This window comes from Drosophila navojoa, chromosome 2 (genome assembly GCF_054131105.1).
Source record: "Drosophila navojoa isolate 15081-1374.11 chromosome 2, UAZ_NAV_1.0, whole genome shotgun sequence".
In the NCBI taxonomy this organism is placed as follows: Eukaryota; Metazoa; Arthropoda; class Insecta; order Diptera; family Drosophilidae; genus Drosophila; species Drosophila navojoa.
This window is the reverse complement of record NC_142890.1, coordinates 31,930,163-31,957,938: the sequence shown is the minus strand read 5'-3', so window position 1 is coordinate 31,957,938 and position 27,776 is coordinate 31,930,163. Positions and strand designations below refer to the sequence as shown.

The window sequence follows — 27,776 nt, the reverse complement described above, 5'->3', positions numbered from 1 at the left end:
TTCTAAGGTTTTGTTTTTAATTATTCTCGTATTCATTTGAAATCGCATAAAATCATATAATACACAATTTGTCACAACTAAACTTAAACTAGAACTAACAGAAATATATCTTAGCATTAAAGTTCAAATTCAAACAAAAATATTTAAATATTTGCAATAGCGTGTGTTAAACAAAATGCGCAACATTTTCTAGGCCATTTAACTAAACAATTACACAGTAGATTTTTATTGAAATCTTCCGAAATTATTTCGAAACAAAAAGTGCGTGGCAAACAAAGTCAATCGAACCGAAAAGATCTCCATTCATTCAGAATGCGAGAGTTGAGAGTTTTCGCAGTGCATAACAAAATTCAATAAGAAATTAACATGTCTATGAAATAGTATAATAATATCACTTGAACCAATTAGGGGGCGGGGCCGTTATGAGAAAGAAAATATAAAATTGAAATGATATTCGAGTGAAGATAGACGTGTGTGCAAAATGTGAATGCAATGCTACATACATACGTATGAATACATACATCATATATGTATATATGTATAAGTACGTGTATATGTATATACATCGTATATATGTATATGGGCTGCATATATATGGCTATATATATATGTATAAGTATATTTAAGGTAATATTTTTAATATATTTTCGTCGTTAATTTACTTTGCTTTATTTTGTATTTGTAAATATGCGTGTGTGTAAGATTTTCTTCACATCAAGTATGATAAATAAATATATATACTTTTTCGATTACTTTTAACTTGCTTTACATTTAATCAACTTGTTTATTATTCTCTTATTGTTTACGCTACGTAAATTTAATTTTGGGAAGTTAAAACTCTACGTATATTGGATTCCGCGTCTCTCACTTGGTTTACTCAGTGTTTTCCTTTTTTTTTTTTTTTATTTTTTTTTTTTATTTTGCTGTATTTTAGATTCATTAGTTAAACTGCAATTTTTGTTGTAGGAGATGTTGTTGTTGTTGTGGCAACCTTAAGCTAATACGTATTTCAGAATTATTTGTAATTTAATTATTTAGCGTTCAACACTCAACGCCTTTCACACACCTACAATAAATTTTCAGTTTTTAATTTTTTTTTTTTTCTTTTACATCTTGTTTGTTCACTGGCAAAAGGACATTTCTTTTGTTTTCTGTTTGTATTATAGTTATTATCGTATTAATAGTTTACGTATTTGAAATCATGATATTATGCTTTTGGGTATGTTGCATACCATTCATTACACATTACAGGGGGAATTGTTTGCGCTTCTCTAGTAATTTTACTTTAGATCTAGTTTACTTTTGTTCACTTTCTCGTGTTCGGATTCCTAAGCTTACTTGTTATTTTAATTAATATTAATATGGCATTGACGGAACTATTGTATTTCGTCTTAGCAAAGTTGAAAAGCATTAAAAGCATACACAACAAATTACAGCAAAACATGCAACACATTTAAACGAATATTGGAAGAGTTTTTCACTTGAAGAACGGAAAGAAAAAAAAAACAAACACAATTTCCAATAAATATTATGGGAGTACAAAAATGTACGTACGTATTTATAAACGCCCGTAAGTGTGACGGGCTACTATAATATAAATATATCTGTAAATTCATACATGTATTTGTAAACATGGCTAAACGTTTCTTTACCATACTATGTAATCCTACAGCAGTCGTAAATAATTATACAGTTAAACTCGCTCGCTAAACTCCCTACAGGGGGCCGATGCCAACGACTATCTGACCCTTTGACTATTAAATATCGCTCTTTGCTTGCGCTCCTGGGAGCCTGTACGATTCGGCGCTCCTGCCCTCGTCAGCGTTACCTCATTTTACTGTTACTAAAGATCAATGGATTTATTAATATTACGATGGTGTGCCCAGTGGAGCAGGGGCGGTACTAAGCTAATCGGATCGCTCTATCGAACAGATTGGTTGGGATACCAGAATCAGGATGCGGGTATAACCGACTTGACTAAAACTAGAATTTGAATATAGGACAAACGGACAGCAAGGCGGACAATGCATTAAGCCTGTATACTCTCTATCACTGGGTAAACGATTACGAAAAGGTAAACTGTGAGAATGGAAATTTGTATATTATATAAAATGGGGAAAACCTTTGTAGTTGCATTGATCAAATTCCTGAAACAAATTGTCTGCGACCCACTGTGCACATCATTGACCTTGCGTGTGTTCTGTATAGATTTACATATGTACTTGGCTTTAAGATTATATACTTCTATGCGCTATATGTAGACTTAGACGACTATTTACTATGTAAAACTTTACGTATTTGAGTTATCAACTTTGTTTTGCTTTGCTTTTCGCATTACACAGAAGAGACGAAAACGCCAAACTCAAGGCATCAAGCGACGACGACGATGGCGACGATGGCGACGATGGCGACGATTGCATTGGCGATGACATAGGTTGCTAGGGGTGGTAATGACGGTAGCGGTAATGATAGTTGAAGGGCTCTCCTGATGCCGGTTGCGCTTAGGAGTTGACCTTACTGACCGCCTTGAGAAGATCGTGATTGCTCTTGTCAAGGGCGCTCATCATTCCCAGATTTCCGCCAAGGCCGGCTCCCAGGCCCGGTCCGAGGCCAGACCCAACGCCAACGCCAACTCCGACGCCCATGCCCAAGCCAAGTTTGAGATCGTTCTGACCGACAACGGAGTGGTGCAAGTGGCCCGGATTGTGTGAAATGATCGAGTGATGATCCTGCTGCTGCTGCTGGTGCTGCTGCTGCTGTTGCTGTTGCTGCTGTTGCTGCTGTTGCTGCTGCTGTTGCTGTTGCTGCTGCACTTGCTTGTTCTGCTGGGCGGATTTCATAGTTTCCTGAGCCTTCATTTTCTCCTGCTCCTCGCGATCTCGGCGTGCCTGCAATGACAATATGACGATGGGGGCATTAAATGATATAGTATGTATATAATTATGATCGATGATGGATCAAGTCGGCTTGCTACGGTCAATTTACCTGTTCGTTAATCTCTTTGACAGCGCGCAGCTCCTTCTTCAATTTCATGCGGCGATTCTGAAACCAGATCTTGATCTGACGCTCGGTCAGGCAAAGCGCATGCGCAATCTCGATGCGTCGTCGCCGCGTCAAGTAGTGGTTGAAGTGGAACTCTTTCTCCAGCTCCAGCGTCTGGAAGCGTGTGTAAGTCTGGCGGCCTCGGCGTCGGGGGCAACCGTTGGGACCTGTTCCAATATGAACAAAAGAACAAAGAACAAAGAAAGTCGCGTTAGTCACGATTGTCAAATGTTGAGCTACATGTGAGGCACATGTGAGCGAGGCGTGGCTTGGTGGGGCTGGCAATGCGGGAAGCAGTAAGCTTTTCTGCTGATTTGGATATTGCTCGAATCGCGCCAAGAAGTCGCGAAAAGCTGATGAGAGCGAGAACAAGGATGAGAGCGAGGCAATGCGGACGGAAATGTGAGTGCACAGCGAATATCTCAGCTGTAAATGATGAGCACAAGCAAAATAAATAATTTCTGCTATCCAGGCCAGCTCTGACGTCAGTCCACTGCGAATCACGGCAGGACATCAGCTCCCTTGGGGGTCGACTGACGGCTCGCCGGGCTCTGGATTCGGATTCTCCGATTCCGATTCCAATGGCGATTGCTCGGCATGTAAAGGGTGAAGCAGCAGCAGAACTAGAAGCAGCTTTTGTAGCACCGACTCCTGCTGGGTTGAGCGCAACGTTTTCCATGCATTTCTGCCTAGATTTTCTTTGTTGTTCTGTAGATGTTTTTTTTTTTTTTTGTGCTTCACGCTACCTGTTCGAATTTTTTACGCGATAGTGCGTGGATGATGCAGCAAAGGGAAATGCAATAGAAAAACAGAAACTGGAATGTGTTTCGTGTTTACGTTTCGCAAATCAAAAATTTAGCTATCTGCAAATTGCATGCTCAGGCATCACTTTTCCCGCTTGCTGTTTTATGACAGCACCTTTCGATCTGTTGTTGTCGCTGATTTTTTATAAAAGGTTTTTACGTCAGCGGCATATTTTTTATGGTTGGGCAAGCTGGAAGGTGCCGGCAACAATACAAGGGACAGATTTTGCGTAATATTTTGAAAGGTGTGTTTGTGCAGAGTTTCGCTGTAGTGGAAAGTCATAAATCATAACTAAAACACTTTTTAGCTAAGGACAGTTTTTTATGAACTACAGTAGCATAAAGAACGACGCAGATAAGTCCATTGCCAAGCCCGATTGCAAAATATCCGATACAATACTCTGGTTAAGAGATTTTTTTTTTTCGAATTCTTGCAGTGTTTTATCAATTCAGTTGCTTTAATTGCACGTAGAATTCTGAGGAATCAAACTGGGCATAAAACATCCAAGCTTAAATGACAACAGCCAAAAGTTAGTCCCTCCTTCCCCCTCGAAACAACTTGAGTCCTAATCAACCCCCGGCTAGCGGCAGACAGAGCTCGCAAATGGTAAACTAATCTAAATTATTTACACGCTACAGTGAGCAGCTTCAATTCGTCCCATAAATCACGACTCCCAGGACACACGCGCCCTAAAGGAGATTTACGACGCTCGCAGTGGTGGCGCGCAGGTGCGAGCGGGATGGCACCAGTGCGCAAAGGAGTGCTGGAATCCAATATGGCCGCCGCATTGTCTGTGTACGACAGGTAGACACACGCACACACACACACACACACAAAGGCAGAGAGAAACATGAAGAATGCGGGAGCGTCGCCATGACAACGGCAGCTCTTGTTGTTGGCAGAGAGACGTCGACTTCGGCGCCGCCGTTCGGTGGTGAGTCGGCGCACAGCTGAGCGAGCCAAGCGAAACCGGTATTTGAGAGAGAGATAGAGAAAGTGGAGTTTGCATCGAGTCGAATGGCAGCCGCATCGATAGAGAGCGCAGGACCAGAAGTCTATCTCTTCAAATGCGTGAGACTTATTGATTTTTCATTGAAGCTTACGGTACCTTTTTGTAATGGCGGTCAATGGGCGGCTCGACTCGACTGGACTCAATGCACTTTGACTCGTAATAGCAAAACTATCGCAATCTCCGCTTAAAAGAGTTATCGGTAATAATTGCAAAATAATATTTTGATTGCAATTGTTAAAACTTTTCAATAATATTATTTTTATGTTCAAGTCAATATTTTGTGTAGCCTAATTTATCGGTCTTAAATATTCCCACAATTGTTTTACTACATATTTTCTAAACGGATATTAAATATTCTCATAATACTGTGCTATTAATTTCTCGTTTTAATAAATAATTTTACTTTTAGCCTATTTCTAATGTCTATTTGGGAGATGTTTCTATACATGTAAATGCGATTACAATTGATTTAATACTTTGTTGATCATGTTTTAAAACAGTTAACACTAGTTGACAAAAACTAGCAATTTCCAGATTAGTGTTATTGAAATATGCATTCTACGGGTTCGTCTCTCTCACAGTTTAGTTTAATTGAAACTCGTTTTGATTTAATTGGTTTTATTTCATCCGCGGCTTCGAATGGCTTATGGCTCAGATGCACAGATAAAAGTCAATGAATTTACAGTGTATTCAATTAGCGGTAACTGGAAAGCCGGTTGACGCTATGAACAGCAATTTCAACTGAACCGGTTCATTGCACAATTCCGTGAAAAATCAATTTTCATTTTACAATTGAAAATTAATGGGCCTACCACAACGCTACGCTGATATTGATTAACGATGCGATGGTTCTTCTTCGAGGTGAATTTGAGCTAATCGGAGATTTGAGAATTGCGAATCTGGTAGTTGGCATTAGAATCAGAAAATGCGGCAAGATACAAAGTGAGAGAGACTGAGCGAGAATCATTGAAAGACAGAGAAGGAGAGCGGTAATGGGTGATATGATTTTTGAATGGAAAGGCGTCCCAAGACACAGCTGTCTTGCCTCATTTTATTGGGTCGATCTATAACAATGACATTCACAATTAACATTTAACAATTAAAAATATTCATAATAATAATAAAGGTAATTGTTCCATAAACAGAGGCGCTTATTAATAAGCTTCAGCCACATAAAAAAAGCTGTCTGAAACTTATGATGACATTAAAATCATAAAAACAATTCAGCGCGTACAATAAAGATTCAAGCACATACGCACATGCATACATTCATGTGTATATTTTTTATACATATATGTATATGTATGTGCAGAAACTATATGGAGAGAGAAGTACGTAGACTAAGAGGCGGGCGCACCGAGCGAATAAGACGCTTGTTTGTATATGTTAGATTTATAGATATGCATGCGTGTGAGTGTGTCTATTCACATAATAATAGAGCAGTGTACACTGTACAGTGCGCACTCAGTATACCCAATGTGCATGTGTATTTATCTTGTGTGCCTGTATCTGTGCTGGTGTATGTATGTATGTGTGTGCAGTGCTGTCCGTGGGGACGGCGACATCAACGAAAGCATTTTTTTGTTTATCAAGCGACACGAAATTGTTTTAAGTATAAGCAAACATTTTGTTTCTGTTTCTGTGGTTTGCTTATTGTTTTGATAAATAATAAACATATTTACATATCGTTTGACAAGAACGTTTGAAACATGGTGCTTTGTGTTTTGTCCGTTTCTGCTGCTGTCATTTCTGCTTTCATGCTCGTTCGCGCAGCTAAAGCGAGTATATTGGTTTTTGTGTCGCACGTCACTTGACTCGAATCTAAAGCAGTTGAGTGGCCCAGCGTGTTCTCTTCACTCACCCCCAAGGGGCGTGGCAAGTCGAGAGTAATATTAGATTTGAGTAAAGTAGAATCTAGAGTCGTGTGCAGTCGATCGCCCCGTTAAATGCTTGTTGCGGTTGTTTAGTGTTCATGCTCGATTCGATGATATGCATGTTTTTTATATTTTTTGCAATTAAGTCGAATAGCTTCCATATTTAGAGACACATTTTCCATAAATTCCTTGACTTTGCGGTTTTGCGGCGGAATTTCCGACAGTCGAAGAAATATTCTATCAATTTGTTTGTTGTCTTTGCATGAGCCATATTTATGGCAGCTCCCATATTTGTTTTCATTAGACAACAATTTCAGCACCCTGTTTATTTCAGACTGCTGCTGGCTTTCAGGGAAACCGAAGAGAATATGTTTTATATAATTAATAGATCTATTAGCTGGAATCGCAGTAGTACTGGTGTCATTATTCATGTTTTCTACTTTTACTGCATAAGTCTCAAAATGGTCTTTCCTTCTCAATCACATCGAAATTGACGAAGACTTGAGAACTGTTCCATCTACTTTTCAGTTAAACAATGTATGTGTGTCGGGCTTCTCATGTTTTATGCTGATTTGTTTATATTTGTTATGCATTTTGAAAACGAACTTCCCGGATGGAATGTCGACAGACATATAAACAAACAGCAGGCATTTAGCAAGAATTATACACATGCACACACACACACACACACACACACACACACACACAATATTAACAACGCGGCTTCCAAAATTTGATTTCGATTCCTCAACAATATTCACCGGTTCCAGGTTGGCTAGCCCATTGTGCTGCCATGGCAAGGTTCATTGTTTCGACGAGTCTTGAGACGATCTTTTAAGCATTTAGCTCAAATTGCTGTGTTTTTTCGTTGAATACAATACAAAATGGTCTCTCCAGAGACTAAATATATAGCTGTACATATATACATTAATATGTGTGTATGTGTGTATATCGGGATATGCAAATACTAATTAAACTTTCAAGGAAGAGCTGCTTAGAGCCTGACTGCCGCCCTGATGAGGCTGCTACACCTTGGCAACATCTGGCGCCTTTTGTGTCGGCTTTTAGCAGAAGCAAAGGACAAGGGTACTGTTAAGTGTGGGCGGGGCAGGTGAGCGACGCCATTTACGTGCCAGTCAAAAGAGGGTGGCAGAAGCTGCGGCTGCTGCTGCAAATAATTTATGTTTATTAAATTTATTTAAGTTTAATCAGAGCCGTGGCATTGCCTGCTGTAAGCTGTGTCTGGGGGTAGATCGGATGGGCTGTTGCTCCCGAGGGGTGGCAAAGCTGCCAGCGCCGTGATGCTGGGGTCGGGAATGCTTTCTGTGCAATTTATGTGCAACGCGTTGCTAATGTTGTTGTTTTCGTGAGCATCGCCATGGGCTTGACCCGCCTTCTCCAGTGTCTCCCATCCACATCGCTGGCACCCTCACTCCAGCAGCAGGAGCAAGAGCAGGAGGAGGAGCACCAGTGTCTGCATAAATTGCTAATTGTATACTTAATCTTGGAAAATATATCGCCATCTCTTTAGTTGGGACTGCGCGCGGGGCAGGAGTCGCTCCTGTTGCAAATATTATCAAGCATTAAGTGCTCCATCCTCAGGGATTAATATATTCTCATCAAATATCTCGCGCCATTATTGCAATTGCTTCTTTGCCGGCTGCTCGCTTCGGGCTGCCTAATTCAACTGCCAGTTTAAGGCAAATAATTCCGGGCGAGTTCCGAGTTCCTCTACATACGAGTAACTAGCAAGATATTCTCAAAGACAAGAGCTAAGGGGGAGAGTTGGCAAAAGGTCTGCTTAGTTCCTGTTTGAATGGTGATTTGAAATAAGTTCATTCATTGTCTGTCGCCTTTTTAGATGATTAAGCATTGCTTATCGTTCACTTTGGAACCTGCCTGTAATATCAGTTTTCAGTTTTCGATTTCAGTTTTCAATTTTCAGTTACACTACTAATCTATCCATTATTCAAATAATCGGAGACTCTAGTGGCTTTCCACATATGTTTATCTTTCACTATCTTAGCAGAGATCTGATGAGAAGTTCTACAATGTTCATGTGAACGCTTCCATCATTTTTAGTCAACGGAAACTTTTATTTTCCGGCGGGGTCTGCTGTCTGCCTGAGATGGCTGCGATTGTTTCTAAGTGTGCAAATATGCGAATATGGACATGACTGTAAAATTGGCGATAGGGGAAGGGAGCGAGGATACAGACAACAACAACAGCAACAGTAATAGCAACGAGAAGAACGTCGCTATGTCTGTCATTAGAGCCATTCACCCTTACTGTCTTTATGGCAGTTTTAATCTCGTGGGTGGTTGGCCCAGCTGCCCCAGCAGCGGCAGCAGCAGCAGCACCACCACCTCCCACCCACTCAAAATGGTCGCCCAATCCACATCATTTGCAAGGCTCGGCGTCCATAAGATGAACAGGAAAGAAGAAGAGGGAAGGGAGCGGGCGTGTAACAAGGACGAAGACGAAATATTTTTGCACGCACTGCAAGCACGGGGGTGTGATAAGACAAAATACCCGCCATAAATGTGAAAAATATATGGCCAGGAGTCGGGAGGGAAAACGGAAGAAAGGCGTTGCAGAGCAACCACTAAAGGACATAGTCAATGCTGAACGACTATCAGATGCCCTGTAACGCAAGCTTACTTATTTACTAAAAATCCTAAACATGTGAATGAATACCAAAGTTAATTTAAGATTTGTATGCGTATATGCTGCAAGCATATAAATATATATTGATAGTTCTAAAAATATTTGTTTTGCATGAACATTATTGCAGTATTCCCTCTTGGGCGAATACAGTACAGGGTAAAGGCAAAAAAACAAAGAAAAAAAAAAAAAAACGTTGCAAAACCTTGGCTAAAGAAGGCGAGCAGAAGCAGACGGCGAACCCTTGAAAGTTTCGATAAATTTGTTTTGGCCTGCCCGGGGGAGTGCGAACTAATTTGGGACAGGGGATGCGGGGGGCAAGGCGAGGAGGTCTGGCCGGGGCATGAGCCTGGGCCAGGCAATCGGCCAGCTGGAACATTTGTAACGATGGCCAATAAATGGCATTAGGCGTCTAGAATTGGTAATCCGCAAGATTTTTGCCAATGACAGCCTCAGCTTGACAACTGCCGTTACTAGTGTTGCTATAGTTGTGGTTGTTGTTGTAGTTGAAGACATTGTTGTTGCTATTGCCGCAGCTTTCGACCACGCGACACCAACTGACCGCAAGTTGAACACAATCGTCGACTGTAGTGTGTGTGCGTTTGTTTACGTGCATGTGTGTGTGTGTGTCTGCTTGCAGCAATTTAATTGCAAATGAAAGGCGTTTAATGCGCATCAGCTGCGATTCAAATCGCTGCGAATCGACATGACAATCAACTGACATTCAATGATGACAGCAAAGTTTTGTCTGTATATCTGTGTGAGTGTGTGTGCGTGTGTAGGTGTGGCCGGCTCGTCAGCACTTTTCGGCGCCTTTGTCTGGCCCTCACAGCCGCAGCAGCATCGATACGAAATCAAAGAAGAGTCGGAAGAAGAAGAATTCCAATACAATAGGAACCGAACGGCACCGAGAAAAAGGTTCAGCAGCAACTGCTGCAATTGGCCTCGTCTCTTGCCCTTTGAACGCCTCATTGGCTTTCGGCAAAGGCGAAGAAATTGAATTGAAATTGATTGCCTTCATTGGGTAGCTGCTCGCAGCCGTTGCCAAGTTCATTTGTGCGCTCTGCGAACCTTGGCAACATTATATCGACTTTTATTGAAAACACATATCAATTTCAAGTGAGAAAAAAGTGAGCTCGAGTATTCCCAGTGCGTGTATGGCTCACTGCACACAATGACATCCACGTCCACAATGTCCCCGCCCGCCAGTCCCTATTTGGTAAAAACAAACACGAATTACAAATTTCTACTCCGACGAGCGACAACTCCACAGCCAACAGCAGATGTCGGTCATAACTTAGGTTGCGTGGGCTGTGCAGTGCCAGTTCGGCATCGGCTTCATGACGATGACGTATTAAAATACTATTTTCAGAGGTTAGCAGGGAGCGAGAGTCTCGCGGCTGCTCCCCTTCTATTCCGCGTCTGTCGCTCCCCAGGCCCTGCGATATCGTGACATTTAAATTCATATAAAAAGCATCGATCGATCGATGCATTTGCTGCGGGCTCTATATTTACCTAGCCGTGCACATAACTCATGCTTAGCCTCTATTCTCATGCCCACTTACACACATTCCAGGATCCACATCCACATTCCCTGCCCCGTTTGCTGCCGTCCCGTGGCGCACAATACTCGTAACGTCATATTGCCGGGGCTTTTCTCTGCCGTAATGCCGTGCATTGGGTTTGAGGTGTGGTCCTTCGGCTCACTCGCACACTCTGAGACTTTCTGGCAAAGATTACCAAATGGATATCTAGCTGATTGGTAGTTATTCTCTTTCTCTCTTTCTCCCTCTGTCTCTAGTTTACATTTTATATCTTTCTCTTTCTCTTGGTTGACCTCTACCTCTTTCTGTACTCGTTCAGGGGATAATATGACCTATTAGTTTCCTGCGTCCATTTGTATGAACGCCAAAAACTTTACTTTCAAGTCAATTTTTACACCTATTTGTGGCTAGTCTCTGTTGATAAAGTTTTTCTCATTCAAATGTTTTTTCTCATTCAAATGTTATTTTAATAAACGTTTCAAATAAGATTGTAATGTCTCTCCAGGCCTCAATGTCTTTAGAGTCAATCCATTATTGTCTTTGAGATGGCCATTACTATACGTGTTTGTGTGTTTATGTTTGTGTGAGATCGTATGCATTCTTCTATTAATGGCTGCTTTTCGTTTATAAAATGGAGTTCCAACCCTCTAAACCTTTTGGTTCGCTCGTAAGGCAGTCGTGTCAGTGTCTGAGACAATACTAGGCATGAATGAGTATATTCAAGTCAAAAAGTTCCAATCAGGTACTTCCGACTACATAATGCTCGCTTATGATCGAAGCGAAATATATTTAAAATCAATTAAGGGCAAGTAAAATATTATATAAAATATTATTCGTCACGTTGTGTATATCTATTTACAGTCTTTTGGTTTTGTTTTTAGTATTATCAAAAAACAGATTGATTGACTTCGTGAGCAAAATACATACATTATATACAGATATTAAGTATGTGTATTATCCATATGTATACTAAAAATGTGGTTAAATGAATAAAAAAAGTTCGCTGAAAGCAGAAGAAAAGTTGTCACTCCTTTTTTATTGGTAATAATCGATTTTCATAATTGGGATACAAAATACAAGTTTGAATTGGACGTTCTCAAAAAAATTAATGAAACATCATGCGTTTTTATTTATATATAATTTCTGTTGACAATTCTCAAGTGCTTCCTCAATAATTAAGCGAACTAACTACGTCTTGCTTATCGCCATCATGAAAAGTATTAAAATATGTTTTTCTGGAGAAAATGATTTTTATCTAAATTGTCAATGGAAAGGAACAGTCATCCCTATTTTTAAATTTTTATTAAGGGCGGTAACACAAACTGAAGAGAGTATATTGGTTTTGTGCTATGTGCTGGTTATTGTGGGTCAGTCTGTCTGAATGTTCATTATCTTCTGATCAGATCGCAAAGGGAATGGCTGATCGGGAAATACTCCAATATTTCCCGTATTTTGTTGATCTCTCCAGTCGATGCACAAGAAACAAATAAACCTCTGAAGACTCACACATTGGCCATGCCTACTAAGATCGTGTAAAATCAGGAAAAAGTTTAGTATAAGATACTAAAGATAATATACCAAAGTATACAAATTATTGGTTTATATTGTACCATATATTTATGCTTTTTGGGAGCTGTAGGATTATAGCTTCCAAATTTATCGAAGTAGTAGTCGAAAGTTGGACAGTTTAGTTATTCCTCTTGAGGTTTACCAAATATTATTATTATTATAAATGTAATCAATAGGTATAAATTCATATATATATTTTTGTATATATTTTGCATATACATATATCTATCACTTTACGTATATTGATGCACAAACACATGTACATAAATAAAAGTGTTTGTATTTATGTGGCCCATATGGCTAACGATAATGGCATGCAATGCGCGTCTCAGGCACGCATAATAACAATTAATTTCTCAGATTAATGTCGGACAACTAAAACAATTGGTGAGTGCATTGGCCGACGTGCATAATTCTGCAATGATATTTATACTAAAGACTTTTTGCACTATTTAATGTCTGCTCCAAGAGGCCCAACAACGATTACAAAAGCGTTCGAGCGAGAGAAGCGAGTTGAAATGGAGACTGTCACGCAGAGTGCGAATGCGGAAAATGGAAAATGGCAAATGGCTGGGAAATGCAGTGCAGCACGCAGCACGCGAGGCTTTAAAAACGACTTGAAACAACTAGCACCTAAAACAAATAACTAACTAACTACAACAATAACAATAACAATAACAATAACAGAATTGAGAGGCTTAAATATATATGGGTGCAGATAAAAGTTGATAAGATTTAACTAAATTTTAATTATAATTTAAATTAATTCAATTGCAAAAGTTCGCATCGAGAATAAATGTCAAATGTGTGCGTGTGTGTGTGCTTGAGCTTGAGTGTGTAATGTCTGTGGAGCGTGTGCGCTCTTAATTTGATTTCGTCTGCAAATTTACATGTCTGCCAGTCTCAAATTGAGCAGAGAGCATCTCTCCAGCATCCAGCATGCGGCATCCCGCCTCCTGCCAGCAGTCTGCGTCAATTTGTCTGTCTGGCGCTCATTTGACACTCTCTGCTGCCCATGAACCACTTAGCCGGGCGGAGAGCGCGGCTCTCGAGCCCGAGCCCTGCCATGCAGCATGTAATTCGAACCCTTTCGCCAATTTGCGCCACTTGGGCATTAAAACCGCAGATTAACAGCCACACGGGGTAGTTAAAAACTTTATGTTGGCATAGGGTGTTGCGGGGGGGTGTAGCCGTTGCTTGTAGCTGGGCTTTAGCTTTGCGTTTGGCTTTGGCTTTGGCTTGGCTTTGCCTTTGCATCGCACTCGCAAACGTGTCATTTCAAATTTTCTGTAGCAGTGGAGATGGAAAAAAAATACGCCACGAAACGTGCCGATAACACGGTGTCGCACATTTACCCCGCCCTCCGCTTGCGACACGCCCTCCAGCAGTTAAAATGCGAGCGACAGAGAAAGAGCGACAGAGGGAGCGCACGCGAGAGACAGAGAGGCAATGATTGAGAGTATGAGATAGAAAACGTCAAAAGAAAACAAAATTAAACGAGAAAAAACAACAACAGAAATCGAAAATTAAACAAAACCGAAACGAAATGGAATTCGCTTATCGCGCCTCATAAATTAACCCTTGCACCGTCCGAGCAGACCATGGGTGAACCGCTTTTCCCCACCCGCTCTGCAGGCACCCCACCCACCCACTCGACAAGCAGGCTAGCATAGATAGATGCCGAGACACAGACAGAGAGAGAGAGAGAGAGAGAGAGAGAGAGAGAGAGAGAGAGAGAGAGAGAGAGAGAGAGAGAGAGAGAGAGAGAGAGAGAGAGAGAGAGAAAGAGAGATACTGACAAGCCGACTAAGCGTTAAGTGTTCGACTGGGTCGTGTGGGCCGCGGCCTGAAGCAGCATTTATCTGACGATGCAGAGGCCGATGGAGAGACCGATGCTGATGCCGATGCCGATGGCGATGCTGTAGACCCGGAGACGCGTTCGATCCAGTGCTAATGACATTGGCATCCGCTACATGACTAGATCGAAATCCTATTCGTAATCGCAATTGAAAATAAATTTGAGGCGATCGCATTGTGCCGTTGCTGCTGCTTGGTGCGCTTTGACAGAGCTACGGTTCGAGCTGAGGCTTTGAGAGTGAACTGCGGCGATTGTCAGCTTGATTCAATGCCGCCTCAGGCTCAGCGCGAGCCAGTCCTGGTGCGAGCTCGTATCATGAGTTATGATTATGGCATGTTTTAATTAATAAAATGAAATTAATGAATATTATTGTTTAGCGCGCTGTTCTCCATGTTATCGCTCCAAAGGTGATAAGCCAAGCCGAATGAATCGCTGAGTGTATTCGCAGCAGCATATCACCTCAATCAGCATTACCTACAATCAATCAAGATTTATGGATGCGTGTATCTCTTATGGTCAATAGTTGAATATAGATTTATTATAAAGACTTTTCTTGTTCTCATCGAGTTTGTAATTTAATTTAATTAAACTTATATACGTATTATTGTTGCATTCGAAGAGATATGCATTCAAAATAGAAAAAAAAGCGAGGGAGAGGGATAATGAGCTTAGAAGAAAACGCGCATTCAAATGTTCGTAAATATGAATGCTTATTTTACTTTTAAATTGTTTAGCATTATCAGAATTAAAAATAAAAAAGAAATGTTCTCTGTTCATTGTATCTACAACGAAATAGTGAACTTTATTCTTTTGAATAGAGTCAAAATTAATATGGAAACAGTTAATAAATTCGATGTGCATGTAACAAAACAAACTTCTCCTAAAAAAATAATGTAAATTTTTTTGAATGGAATTTTCACGTAATTCATAATTAAATGAAACCTTAACGGGGTTTCTTTTACTCTATCTATTTATACTTTGTTAATCAAAAATGTTGATGAAAAATGCATATATGTACGTCATTCTGTGTAAGCCATGAATAGATTTTATATTTCACATTTGTTTTTTCTTTTAACACGTCAAGCAACCAGTTTGATCCACAAGAAATCCGAATAGATCATTATCATACACTATTTAAAACTGGTTGGTTTGAATATCTATGTTTTGAGGAGAGCGGGGAAATTAGCTCCGGGTTTGAGAAACTAAGAATTTTCATCCTCGTCGTTTGATCAATATTCAGAAAGTGAGGTCAATTGAGAAGAACAAGATAATTCATTTAAGTAATATATTTTAATTTGCAGATTATGTAGTCCACTTGGAAAAAGTTCATGGTCGGAACTATGAGACACCCTGAAGCTCTTACATGAATAGTCTTGTTTGCGAGGTACAATGAATTAATATGCCCACTTTCCAGCAGGCTGTAGGGTATGCGAAAGGGAAATAGTGAAAAGTAATTTAGGCCAAACGCCCAGCAAGAAACGTCTGCGGGCAAATTGGAAGGAGAGCGAGTTAATTACTTGTCAAACGTCCGTGGTTAGTGTTGTAAATTGCGCAAATGACTCCGACAACACTCCCAAAGCACTCGCAGTGATTTATTTACAGAGCAAACGACAGGGCAGCGACACCAGCCACAATGGAGGATGGACGATGTTCGATGGGCGATCGGTGTTCCCAAGAGCGCGAATCTGGGGACAGGGCAGGGCAACTCGAATATCAAATGATCTGTGAAGCTGAAAGCGAAGCTTCGGCACGTACTCAACGCACTGGGACCGTGGACAGACATTTCCTCGCGATGCCCCGTCAAATTGAACTTTAAATTGCTCGCAATTCAATTATCATGAAATTGCCATTGCCATGCAGGTAAATGGGTCCAGAGGAAGGTGGAACAGATACACTCTGCGTATACGCAACATGCAATGGACTAGGCACTTGATGGCTCCCAATGGAATTAGATAACAATCTAACTTTCTGTCATTGGCGGATCGAGTAAAATGAAATGCCTCTAGCTCGAGTCTAATCGATTCCCGAATTAAAGCTACTCCACACAGTCCAATTATGGGCTAATCGATGCAATCGGGGCAACAAAACTGTTACGTGTCACATATAAAGCAAATCGAATGGCCGACGCAGTCGTTAATCTTTTTATGACTCCCATTGTGCGCGAGCATGAGCCGGGCTACTCGTGTTCCTCGACGGTTGATCACGCTCTTTTTCTGCTTCTGCTTCTGCTTCTGCTGCATTGAGATACTCGCATTTTTATGGCCAATGTCGTTGAACTAAGTAATTAAGGCGCACAGCAGAGGTAAGCGCTGAATAAAGCCTGGAAGTGGCCGAGATTGCGCTCAGCTCATCATCGGGCAGCATAAGCAACGCCATTATCGGGCGTATTAAGCGGCGATCGGGATCGACTCAGTGCCGGTAGTGCGGATCAGAGCCGTAAACGTTGCGGTAGTCAACATCGGCGATCATCGTTATGCGTGGCGCAAGACCATCCGTAAAATCGTAAATAGATCATAAAACGCTCGTAAAATCAATTTAACGACAACAACAGCAACAATATTCGCGACAACAACAACAACAACAATCGCCGTAACAGAGAACGCAACACGATCCACGTCGACAATTAAATTGATCAATCGCTATAAACTGTGTTCGCTCGAGCTCGAGCTCGATTCGACTCGACTTGGATCGACTCGGCCCGGCTTGAGTTACACGCTGCACAGTCTGGCTTTGTGAATTTGGTTACGTGCCCAATTCAGAGGCGTCCATTATTATGGGCATCACACACGGACTGGACTGGGGGGCCTGGGTGGCACCATTTTAATAAGCGGAGAGCGCCGAGCAGTCTATCAAAGTGATTAACGATCTTGCCCGACACTTGACTCGCATGCCATATTGGCACTCGAATTTCTGTATCTGTATCTGTATCTGTTTCTGTTTCTGTTTCTGCTGCTGTTTCTGTTTCGATGCCAGCAACTTTCACAGCGTCGAAATGGAATGCATTGGCAGTTGCCAAACGCTGGTTGCCGGATGTTTCCATTGTCCGTGGGAGGGAGGGAGGCAGAGAAGGATGCTAGCCGGAAAATGACTTCAATAAACAAACGATCGCCGCATTCAATGGGAGTGAAAAGATTGAGCCCGAGGATTTATGACAGGTCGCTGCAAGAGCTGGCCAGCGGCCAGCAGGAGGCGAGAAGGGTTCAGCTGGCCGCTGGACACGCAGCAGGTAAGTATATGGACTTCAAGGACGTTTCAGCGTAAAAAAGAAGGACATTATGAAATTATGAAAGGCAATATTCCATACTTTGAAATTACAGATTATTTAAGCGCCTAACCCATTGCGAATATCAATGCCAATGCCAATGCCATTTGCTCAAGGGTTTCGCTCGCATAGGGGTTTATTAGCGGTACTTACCATTAAAATCGCCGCAAACGACACGCTCAAAGGGACTTCCCATCCAATCTGCAAAATAGAAAGGAAAAACAATAAATGAATGTTTTTTTTTTTTTTCTTTTCTTTAGTATTTTCAAGAGGTTTGCAATTGTGGGCTGCATATGTCGAATTGCGCGTTCAGCCTTGAGCTTAATATATGACATTTAGCTACACATGGTTAGTGCAGAGAGAGAGAGAGAGAGAGAGACAGAGAGAAGATCGAGAGTGAGGGAGAGAGATGGACAGACGTACATTACTGTCTCCTTTCCCTTTTTACATTCCGATGACCTCGCTAATTATGTGCCACTCTTTTTCCAAGCCTCTTCTTGCATAACTCGCGCTTGTGCTCTCTTCCATTAGCTGCTGTGGCTTTTTACTCTGCCCAAGCCACTCAATCAAGCCACTTTAAGCCAAGTTGTCAGCTTCGTTTGCAGAGGGCTGGCTGCAGCGCCTTTTCCTGCTCCCAGGCCCAGACCACCAACAAAGTGGCCAATGACCACTGAGCAGTTGAACCGACTCCATCCAAAGTGGACCACAACGACAACGACGACGACAACGACGACGACGACGACGACGTGACGCCTAATTAATAAGCAGATGAAGCTGCTCGGCGTCTAGCCTGGCGCGTTTTTAATTAAAATACACAAATTTCAGTGCAGTTGCCCTGTCGCTGTTGGCATTTTATGATGCGAGCAGACAATCTCATGCTCACACACACACACACACACACACACACACACACACACACACACACATGCATGCATGCATGTATGTATGTATGTACATGTGTATATATGTATGTCTGGTTAGGGTACTCCATGTTCTGTTCTCTTCTATTTTGTTGCTTCGTGATTTCTCAATTCATATGTACGCATATCTTAATTAATTAATTAATTATATAAGTAACCTGTTCTCTCCTTCTCCCTCTCCCTCTCCATCTCTCACTCTCCCTTTCGCTTTCCTTTTTTTTTTTTTAGTGCACTTGCAAATTCCAATATTCCTAAGACGCCCATTTCTATGCTCTTGCCTCGCTTTTCCAGATAATTAAGAAAAGTTAACCTCTTTCTGCTTTCTTATCGACATAATCAGGCACAGCAACAACTTCTCTTACTGCCTGCAATCTGCAACACTGTAGTTGTTGTTGTTGTTGTTATCTGACTGGCTGCTTTCTTGCTTGGTTGGTGCAACGATGTGAAAATGAAAATTCATTCAGACGCCTTGGCGTAAAATATTAAAATTCATTAGTTAAATTGCATTTGGCAAACTATTCTGTAGCTGCGTCCGGGTCTGACTGCTCTATGTATGTGTGTTATTTGCCAGCGAGAGAGAGAGAGAGAGAGAGAGAGAGAGAGAGAGGGATAGGCAGAGGGAGAGACGGAGAGAGAGAAAGTTAATGTGTACAGGAGTACGGGTTGGTAAAGAGCCAAGAATGGCAGGCAACATTGCCCATCTCTTGACTCCGTTCTCTCTCACTCCCCCTCTCTCTCTCTCTCTCTCTCTCTCTCGGTCCCTCTTTAAAGTGCAACTGAATCGTTGTTTCCATGTTCGCTGTATCTGTGTGTCTGTGTGACTGCGACGATGTGTCGCGCTGTTGGCTGCCATAATGGCGTCATGCTCATATTTACTTTCATCGCAGCCAGTCTATGATCTCGTTGACAATTTTATGCGCTTGTGCTGTGAGCCGAAGATATGCAAAGTATTTCAGTGTGCGAAACAGAGTTTATCTCTAAGTCGCAGTCTTTCCACAGAGTGTTTTCGAATACTCGCTTTCAGGATTTCGCTGCAAGTGGTTTATAAATGGGATATTTTATTCTTCTTAGTTGTTCGACTTTGAAGAGAACTATGCGCCATTATAAATTTTCGGCATTTAATAATATATAATGCATCGAATTTAATCCTAATTTGATTTGCATTGGAATTCTCTTTTATTCATTATACATTTAATTACGAATTATATTCCACATTCATTTTGGCCAAAATGCTTAAAGACATTTTAAATAAGATTTATAGCTCGGGAATATGTCATCCCAGTGCTCGTTGTTCATATTTTCCCATATATAATTAATTTGCCTAGAATTTCAATAGGCTTTGTTTGCTCCCTGGATAAATCAGATTAATTATCAGTTTATTCTTCATGTTGTGCACCCACAAGTCATTCAACCACGTAGTCGTGGAGGGGAAAACTGGCCGGAGGAAATCGCGCTGATACAAATATCAATCAGCCAAGTAACAAATTCGCTGCACAAAGAGGCGCGCGTAAATTAAACTGACCCACATAAATTGCGCGCGAATATTGTACTACGTTTAGCGCATAAAAACATTCTCGACAGCATTGAACGAAAAAGAGAGAAAAACAGCAACAACAATAGATGAAAAGCCAAGCATTGACAGGGCAACAACAAAATGTATCTGTATCTCTTGGCGAGTATCTGACGCTGAGTGATTGCAAGTTTTGTATGCGCGGGGGCACATCTGAGCATATAAATGTGTATGTACATATATATATATATATATGTGTGTGTGTGTGTGTGTCTGGCAACCTTGAAGCTATTTAAATTACAAATCGACGAGTCGCTTCACAAAAAAAGAAACAGCGACAACAACAATAACAAACAGCACACACATTTTTCAACTATTTTCATTTTTATTTACTGCCGCCACTTTTTAGCTCTCTGTTCGCTTGTTGGCCGTCTGTCTGTGTGGCTGTCTGTCCGTTAGCCAGTTTGCAGCGTCATTTCATCTATGCGTCCGACAAGCCATCCGAATTTATTTTGTATATCTTATTTGTTGGACTGAAGACTGATGCGAATCGAACGACTTGCCAATGCTCGCTAAGTGTTTATTATGAATTTTGAATTGGCCCAGAACGAGCGCTTTTATCTATTGTTTATAAGCCCGAATGGCCATAAAGGTGTTCATTAAATGGCCGGATTCGAGAGCCAGCTATTCGGCCCCCTCCCAGCTCGCTCAAGCTGTGCCACCTTGATTTATGCGCACTCTAATAGAGCTTTATATGTACAGTTATGCTAAATAGATTGCTTTCTAGCAGGCCAACACCCACTGCTCGTTCGCAAAGCATTCGCATTCTCATTCTTCGACCTGTCATTCCAGCTCTGTCTGTCTTACTCTCTCTCTCTCTCTCTGTGTCTTCTCCTCGCTGCACAGATCTCATAGTTCTTCTGCTCTTATTTTGTCTATATTTCTCCCTCTGTTTCACTCTGATTTACTTACTTATTGTCTCATCCAAGTTCGTTGCTATCTCTCAAAGCAGTGTCTTTCTCTACCTGTCACGCTCCATGTTCTTTACTCTCTCTCTCTCTTTCTGTGTTGATATTTCTACTTTCCTGTCCCTTTTTAGCGAAAGAGAGCTTTTCGTTCATTCTTTTCTTGGTGCTTTTCTCTATATTTCTATCCTATCCTTTCACTATCTTTCTATCTATTTCTCTTTTTCCCTTTACTGTTCGAGCTCCCCTCTCTCTCTCTCTCTTTCTCTCGCAAGATGTCTTTCTTTCGGGTCCCCTTTTATCTTTTTCTCTCTCTCTTCCTACTTAGATTTATTTTTTTTTTCGTTGTTGCTCACATTTCTCTTCTTATTATAAATTTGTTTTCCACAATTTCGTCCATATCTTTTTCTTTTTCTCCTTTTTTTGTTCACTTTCCTTGCCTCTCTCTTATCTCTTTAGATGTATTTTTCTCGCCATCCTCCCTTTTCTCTCCTTCTCACTTTATGAATTTTTTCACTATTTTATTTATTCTTTCCACTCTCTCTCTCATTATTTAGAATTCTTTCTATCAGTGACTCACCTGTGAGCGTCATCCAGGGATAGCGTGGCAGATCCGCTATGCTCTGGCCAGCGCCACCGGCTCCAGGTACAACGCCGGACGAGGGCTGTGTGCAAGCGTTGCCCAGCGAGTCGACGCCGATGGCTCCTGCGCTGGCTGCGGACACCGCCGAGGCTGCCGCCGCGTGCTGGTAGAACTGTGCGAAGCTGGCGGAGGCCGAGGCGGGCACGCTCATTGATTGGTAGCTGTTCATCACGGTGTCTGTGTACCTGCTGGAAGAGCACAAGAAGAAGAGGAAAAAGAGACGATAGACGATTAGCATATGCGTGTGAACGTGTAGCCCGGAGTGGGAAACCTCATCTCGCCCGTAAAACTCACCTAGCCCGATGCTAATGTCCACTAATGCCAGACACACACACACACACATACACAAACATATACAGTAGTTCCGTGTTCCGCCTACCAACTGTCAACTGTGATTTCATCTCATTTTGCACTAATTCCTAAACGTTACACCCGCGGCGTCGAACCGACTCCTGCTAGCAAGCAAATATGCAAATGGCCGTGCTGGAAGGTCAATGTGCGTGCGAATCTTGTGGCTAGCGACAAATTGCTAGCAGGCACTGTGGCAGCACCACAGCACCACAGCACCGCAGCGCCGTTCTAATTTTCCCAGTGGTCACTCGCACACAAAAGCCCTGAATAGACGTCCTATGAATAGCCAATGGACTTGTCGATAATTAGAGCGTATTTCAAATGGATTTGCGGTTGGCCAATGGGCATTATTGTCTGGCTTCTGGGTCAAGCCGAAGGCTTTTACGCCTAACGACCTGACACCTCATAATGATGCCTCGGCAGATGTGTGATGGGATCTCAATTGACAGACCAGAATGCTTTGTTCCCGGTTCCCGGACAAGTGACCACGGACAGGAGATTACGAACGGGAATCCACAAATAACATTGAAGATGATTGACTTCAATTAGGAATGTAATTTCGAATTTGGAATTGTCGTGATTCGAATAGTGTCTGATTGAAAAACCTAGCATGGTAAATAAATTTGCACTTTCTAATATTATGTCTTCACATTTCGAATGCGATGTTAATTTACTCCAATGAATATAAAAGTAGAAAGCCTGTTATTTTATTTAAATTGCCTTGAAATATAACTGTTGCGCATTTGTTGTGCTGTGCAGGTAGCAAAGGTTAATGGCATGGATTACCAATTGATAATAAATATATCATAAAAATAAAACATACTGCATACATACATATTTGTCTGCAGCTGTTAGTTATCGAACATATTCTAGTTCAGAAGCTTCAACTGATCGAGTATTGTGTTTATATCGGAATCGGTAGGAATGTCTATATAGAAAAGCAATCGATCAATAATTATGTCGATTTTATACTAACTCTATTTTCAAAAGATGTGAATTATCTTAAACAGAAAAACCCGCCATGATTCTAACTGTAATGTTTGTCATTATATATCTGTATATCATCTATGTATGTATTGTAAAACTATAGCTAATTCCCATTAAGAAAATTAACTCAAAGCATAGAGATGATTAGATGTCATTTTAGCGCATAAAGTCTATTAAACACGAATATCATCAAAATATATCAGATATCAGTGTCGACACACTTATGTAGTAGTATGTATCACATATCAATGTCAGCCAAATACGAATTAATTTGAGATACTAATATACTGAAATATATAGACACTTAATACTTGAAAAATACTACTATTTACTTACATATATACAGATTGTAGTATATATATGAATATCCATGAATAGAATATTCGGTGTGTGTGTGTGTGTGTGTGTGTAGGAATGGCTTTACAGAGAAATTCCCGTTAGGTTTGAGTTTACATTGAGCTCACCTGCATGATTTATCTTCGAGTCCAGAGAATCCCGGCATGCCGGAGAGGCCGCCGTGGCTGGTCGGGTGGTTGGAGACGTATGGGTACATCTTGCTAGTGGGTATGGCAAAGGAGGAGCCGGCCGCAGGAGACGGCGAGGAGCTGCTGTCGCCGGTCTGGGAGTTCCCCGCCGAGGGGGGAGTCAGCAGCAGCTGCTGGTGGGCGTGGCTCAGCGACTGGTGGCCGCCGAGACTAGAGACGGATCCCTGGGAGCTGACCGCAGCTGCAGCGGCGGCTAACTTGTTGATGTGCTGCTGCTGCTGGAGCTGAAGAGCGGCCGACAGAGACGAGTACTGCGACTGCTGTTGCTGCTGCTGTTGTTGCTGGTGCTGTTGCTGCTGCGCAGTCGACGAGGGTGAGGACGAGGAGACCGGCGAGTTGGAGGACTGGCTCAAGTGCTGCTGGCCTAGCTGGCTGGCGAGCTGCAGTCCACTGGAGCTGGGCGAAAGCGAGGACGACTGCAAATGGCTGCTGCTGGCGCTGCCCGGGTGGATGCCAGGTGAGGAGACGTTCGATGCGGACGCGGCGGCTGCGGCGAGGGCGGCGGCAACTGCTGCTGATGACGAATTTGTGGATGCTGTAGTTAAGTGCGAACTGATAAATGGCTGAAACTGTGGGTACTTTGGCAGCATACTATCGAAAACAAATTTTGACATTGCACATATCTTTTGCTCAGCTCGAGAACTTGTCAAATTGGTCAAGCTTGCCGAATCGCCTCGGGTCGATCGAGTTGTTATTGGTTTAGTACTAGCTTGCGATCTGAATCAATGGATGAAAGCTTATTGTTCTTCTCTTCTTACTCTCTTTGTCTTATTGCATGTGTTTGTTCTTTGTGTGTTCTTTAACAAATTTTGTTCGAATTCAGCCTACAGATGGTATTCGTCCAATATAACTTTTTGCGAGCTACCGCGTGAATAGGAATATCTAACTTTGTATTACACTTTGAAGCATAAACAGACAATTTAAATTCTATTCTCGCTGTGGAGAAGAGATCGGAACCGATAATATATAGATCCCAGAAGTCTGATAACCTTTTCAAGTACAGTGTAAAGGGATTCCCCATTAAAAGAAAAGAGATTTAAGGTAAAACAATTTCGCAAATGATCCAATAGCTTTTCATCTGTTTTAATAAATAATTAATTTAATTGAAATCAATTTAAATTATGGGAAAACTAAGGCATATATATGTATATATCAAGTACGTAAATCATAACACAAAAAGCTCTTGAGAATATATTGACGAATTCAACATAAAAGACAAACGAAAATTCGGTGGCATTTTTCTCAAAGAAAAACAAAGAAGAAAGAAAAGTGAAGCAAAAACATTCACATGAAAAAAAAAAATTTATTTTCCCTCTTCGATTGGCTGAGCGGTGATGACAAATCCGAAGCCGAGAGGTTAGTTCTAAAACTGGTGCAACATTAGTAAGAAGTTAGTAGGGATAGTTAGACTAAATATTGAAGTAAATAGTGTGCCAGGAGTCAGCGTTGTCATTTGCTCCAATATTAGTTTTTCTGGTTCGTTTCGGTTAGAGGGGAGAAAATGGTGAAAACGATTTTTTACCTTTTGTTTGAGCGGCTCTCTCTTGCTTTGATTTGACTAACAGTACTGCGTGCTTTCTGTTTTATCTGCTTTATTTTATTATCTGTTATCTGTTATCTGTTTAGCAAACAGTTTGGCGAGCAATCAGTGTGCAACGCGCTTCAATTGAAAATGCTGCAAAGCGAATTCGCAACGAAATTTGTTAAATTTGGTATTGGCAGGTCTTCCAATGTGTGCATGTGTGAGTGTGTGTGTTTGCGTGTATGTGTGTGTGCGACGTTTATTTGTTGTAAAAGTAATTAAACTGCGGCCATCAATTACACGGAAAATGCTCGAGGCGCGGTCTGCCGTCGCTTGATTTATAGGCGCGCGATTTTTAATGGCTGCGACGGCACTTGGCACTTGGCACTTGGCTGGTGTCTTGGTCGGGATATTCGGGGGATTGGATCAACTGGGGCGTTATATTTTTATGGCTTTTGGATTTTTCTTGCGATGATTCACAGTCACAGTCACAGTCACAGTCACAGTCACAGTCACAGTCACAGGCACGGGCACGGACACAGTTTTCGGAGCGTGGGTAGAAAGTCCCGACGCGTTTTCTTTCTGGATTTACGACCTTTCGAGTGCGTGTGGCAAGCCGGAGTCGATGGATAGTTGAAGGGGAATCGGATTTTAATTGCTTTGTTTAAAATGGCATAAAACACTTTTCCGACTCACAGGTAGGTTGAGAACTTTACGACTTTTTAATATTTATGCGCACTCATTGTTGTGACAGTGTGTTTGTTGTATTTTCATGTACGAAGTTTTCTCGATTGATTTCTGTGTGATTGGATTTAATGAGAGTGCGTGTGTGCAAATATACTTATGATTCCTGGTCTGGGCTGCTGCCGTGAGTTTTACGCGCGCTTCGTGCTCACTGTAAACCGCACTCGAGTGCCCGTAATAAGAGGCAACAGTTCAACACAATAAGAATGCCACAAAATAATAAACAGAGCGATTGCGAAGCGAATGTAAGCGCGGGGCGAATCGAATCGAATCGGAACAGATCGGATCGGATCGTACCGGAGATCGGCCAAGTCAAGCGGAGCTGAGCTGAGTTGAGTTGAGCTGCGAGCGCTGTTCCGCAGACACTACTGCGCGCCACGATAATAAATATTATAATAAAACGAAATTTTTAAAAGAGTATAAAAATTTCGTGTAATTGGTAATTTTTGCTGCCAGCGCTGGCAGAGGCGCGAGCAGCGCAGCAGTTGGCGACTGCGGCGATAGTGGAGACTTGGGTTTGAGTTTGTCTGTCTGCCTGGCTGCTTGGCTGCTTGGCTGCGGCTGTGGCTGTCGACGTTTGACTGGGGCTTTGCTGCGTCCGTGTTGTTGGATCGCTGTCTCGGTTTCGTTGCCGGGCACGGGTAGGCGAGTAGCCGAGTACGAGTAGACGGGCGACTGGTATGGTTACGGGCACAAGTGGGTGCGGGTCTTTGCTGCTGGCGCTGTGTCCGCGTCGGCCGTTGTGGCGTTACGAGCAGCGAAACGTTTATGGCGCAATACAAAAGCCATGCGAGGCTGAGGCCGCAGCTTTGGCCACGCAGAGGCAGTGTCGCCGTCGCCCAGTCAGCAGCAATTCATTTCAAGCGCTGCGCTTAGACTCGCACACACTCAAACACAAGCACACACACACACGCACACCTATGCAGGCGCGCATTTACACGCAAATATGCAGTCAATAGTCTCATGTCTCTGCCGACGCCAACGGCACAGCGCGCTGGCAATAAGAAATACAGACTTCATATCTGTTTGTCTCCCTCGCTCTCGACGAATCAGAATAAACGGCAATAGCAACAGCAACAGCAATAGCGACGGCAGCGGCAGCGGCAGAGGCAGCAGCAGCAGCAGCAGCATTTGCTCTTCTTTGTCGCTTATACGCTCACTGTATGTGTGCAAGTAAGTGATGTGCGTGTGTATGTGCGTGTGTATGTGTGTGTGTGTGTGCGCTGAGGCATGATGGCCGTTCGTTCGGTTTGAGTCGGAGCGGAGGTAGCCGATTGAGTGAAAGAGCGAGTTTGAGTGGTATTTGTGAGTTGTTTCGTGGGGAATTTTCTTATACGATTTCTGGTTTTTTAGTGCGCAGCCAATGGATGCTTAATTTTGATGTTTATAACGTGAGAATGCGAATGCGTATGCGCTGAGCGCCCACATCAGCCACACACATACACACACACACACACACACACACACACACACACACACACACACACTCAGAGCAATAGCAATTGCCACAACAACAACAAATGATGAGCAAAACTATCGCTTGGAGTGCAAGTGTTTAAGCTCAACCCTGGAGAGTGTGCGGGAGGGAGAGTGAGAGAGAACGAGTGAAACGCCTTCTTAAGTGTTTTATGCTTTGTTTGGCAAAATGTTATTGTTGCTTAAATTATTTTGTATTATTCAGGTTGTTTATACCTACAATTATTTGCTAGCCTCTTGTGTGCGGTGCGCCACATGCGACAAAAGCGCGCCAAAAAGTGTCTGAGGCATTTAGCCAGACTTTGTAGACGGAAGTTTTAGTGCTTTTAGAGAGATAGAGAGGGGGAAAGGGAGGGCGTTATTTACACGTACACAAATCAAACTTATGTTGTGGCTGGTATTTTAATATAAATTAGTTAAAATTTTAGACACTACAAATGAATGAATGACTCTAAGACTCTCTCTCTCTCTCTCTCTCTCTCTC

General features: G+C 42.1%; 1 protein-coding gene across 2 annotated transcripts; it reads right to left on the bottom strand.

Annotated features, from left to right (window-relative positions):
* Positions 1–26,894, bottom strand: abd-A (abdominal A). Of its 2 annotated transcripts, XM_089256598.1 has the most exons (6): positions 25,073–26,894; positions 23,470–24,374; positions 21,605–21,855; positions 17,783–17,830; positions 2,986–3,209; positions 1–2,888 (listed from the first exon to the last, which is right to left on the bottom strand). In XM_089256598.1, exons 2-6 carry the CDS (start codon positions 24,162–24,164, stop codon positions 2,502–2,504), a joined length of 1,605 nt encoding a protein of 534 aa, XP_089112724.1. In that variant the 5' UTR covers positions 24,165–24,374; positions 25,073–26,894; the 3' UTR covers positions 1–2,501. The 2 variants fall into 2 exon arrangements, with proteins under 2 accessions (XP_089112724.1, XP_030242692.2); XM_030386832.2 differs by lacking the exon at positions 25,073–26,894 and having other exon boundaries at positions 23,470–24,136.
* Positions 26,895–27,776: the final 882 nt, after the last annotated feature.

What these genes read in the sequence shown, in the direction of transcription:
- abd-A (XM_089256598.1), bottom strand. Translation starts at nt 24,164, where the DNA reads ATGTCAAAATTTGTTTTCGATAGTATGCTGCCAAAGTACCCACAGTTT. An exon ending in CTCGAAGATAAATCATGCAG is followed by an intron (nt 21,856 to 23,469) that starts GTGAGCTCAATG and finishes GTGCTCTTCCAG; the next exon opens with CAGGTACACAGACACCGTGA. An exon ending in TCAAAGAGATTAACGAACAG is followed by an intron (nt 2,889 to 2,985) that starts GTAAATTGACCG and finishes TTGTCATTGCAG; the next exon opens with GCACGCCGAGATCGCGAGGA.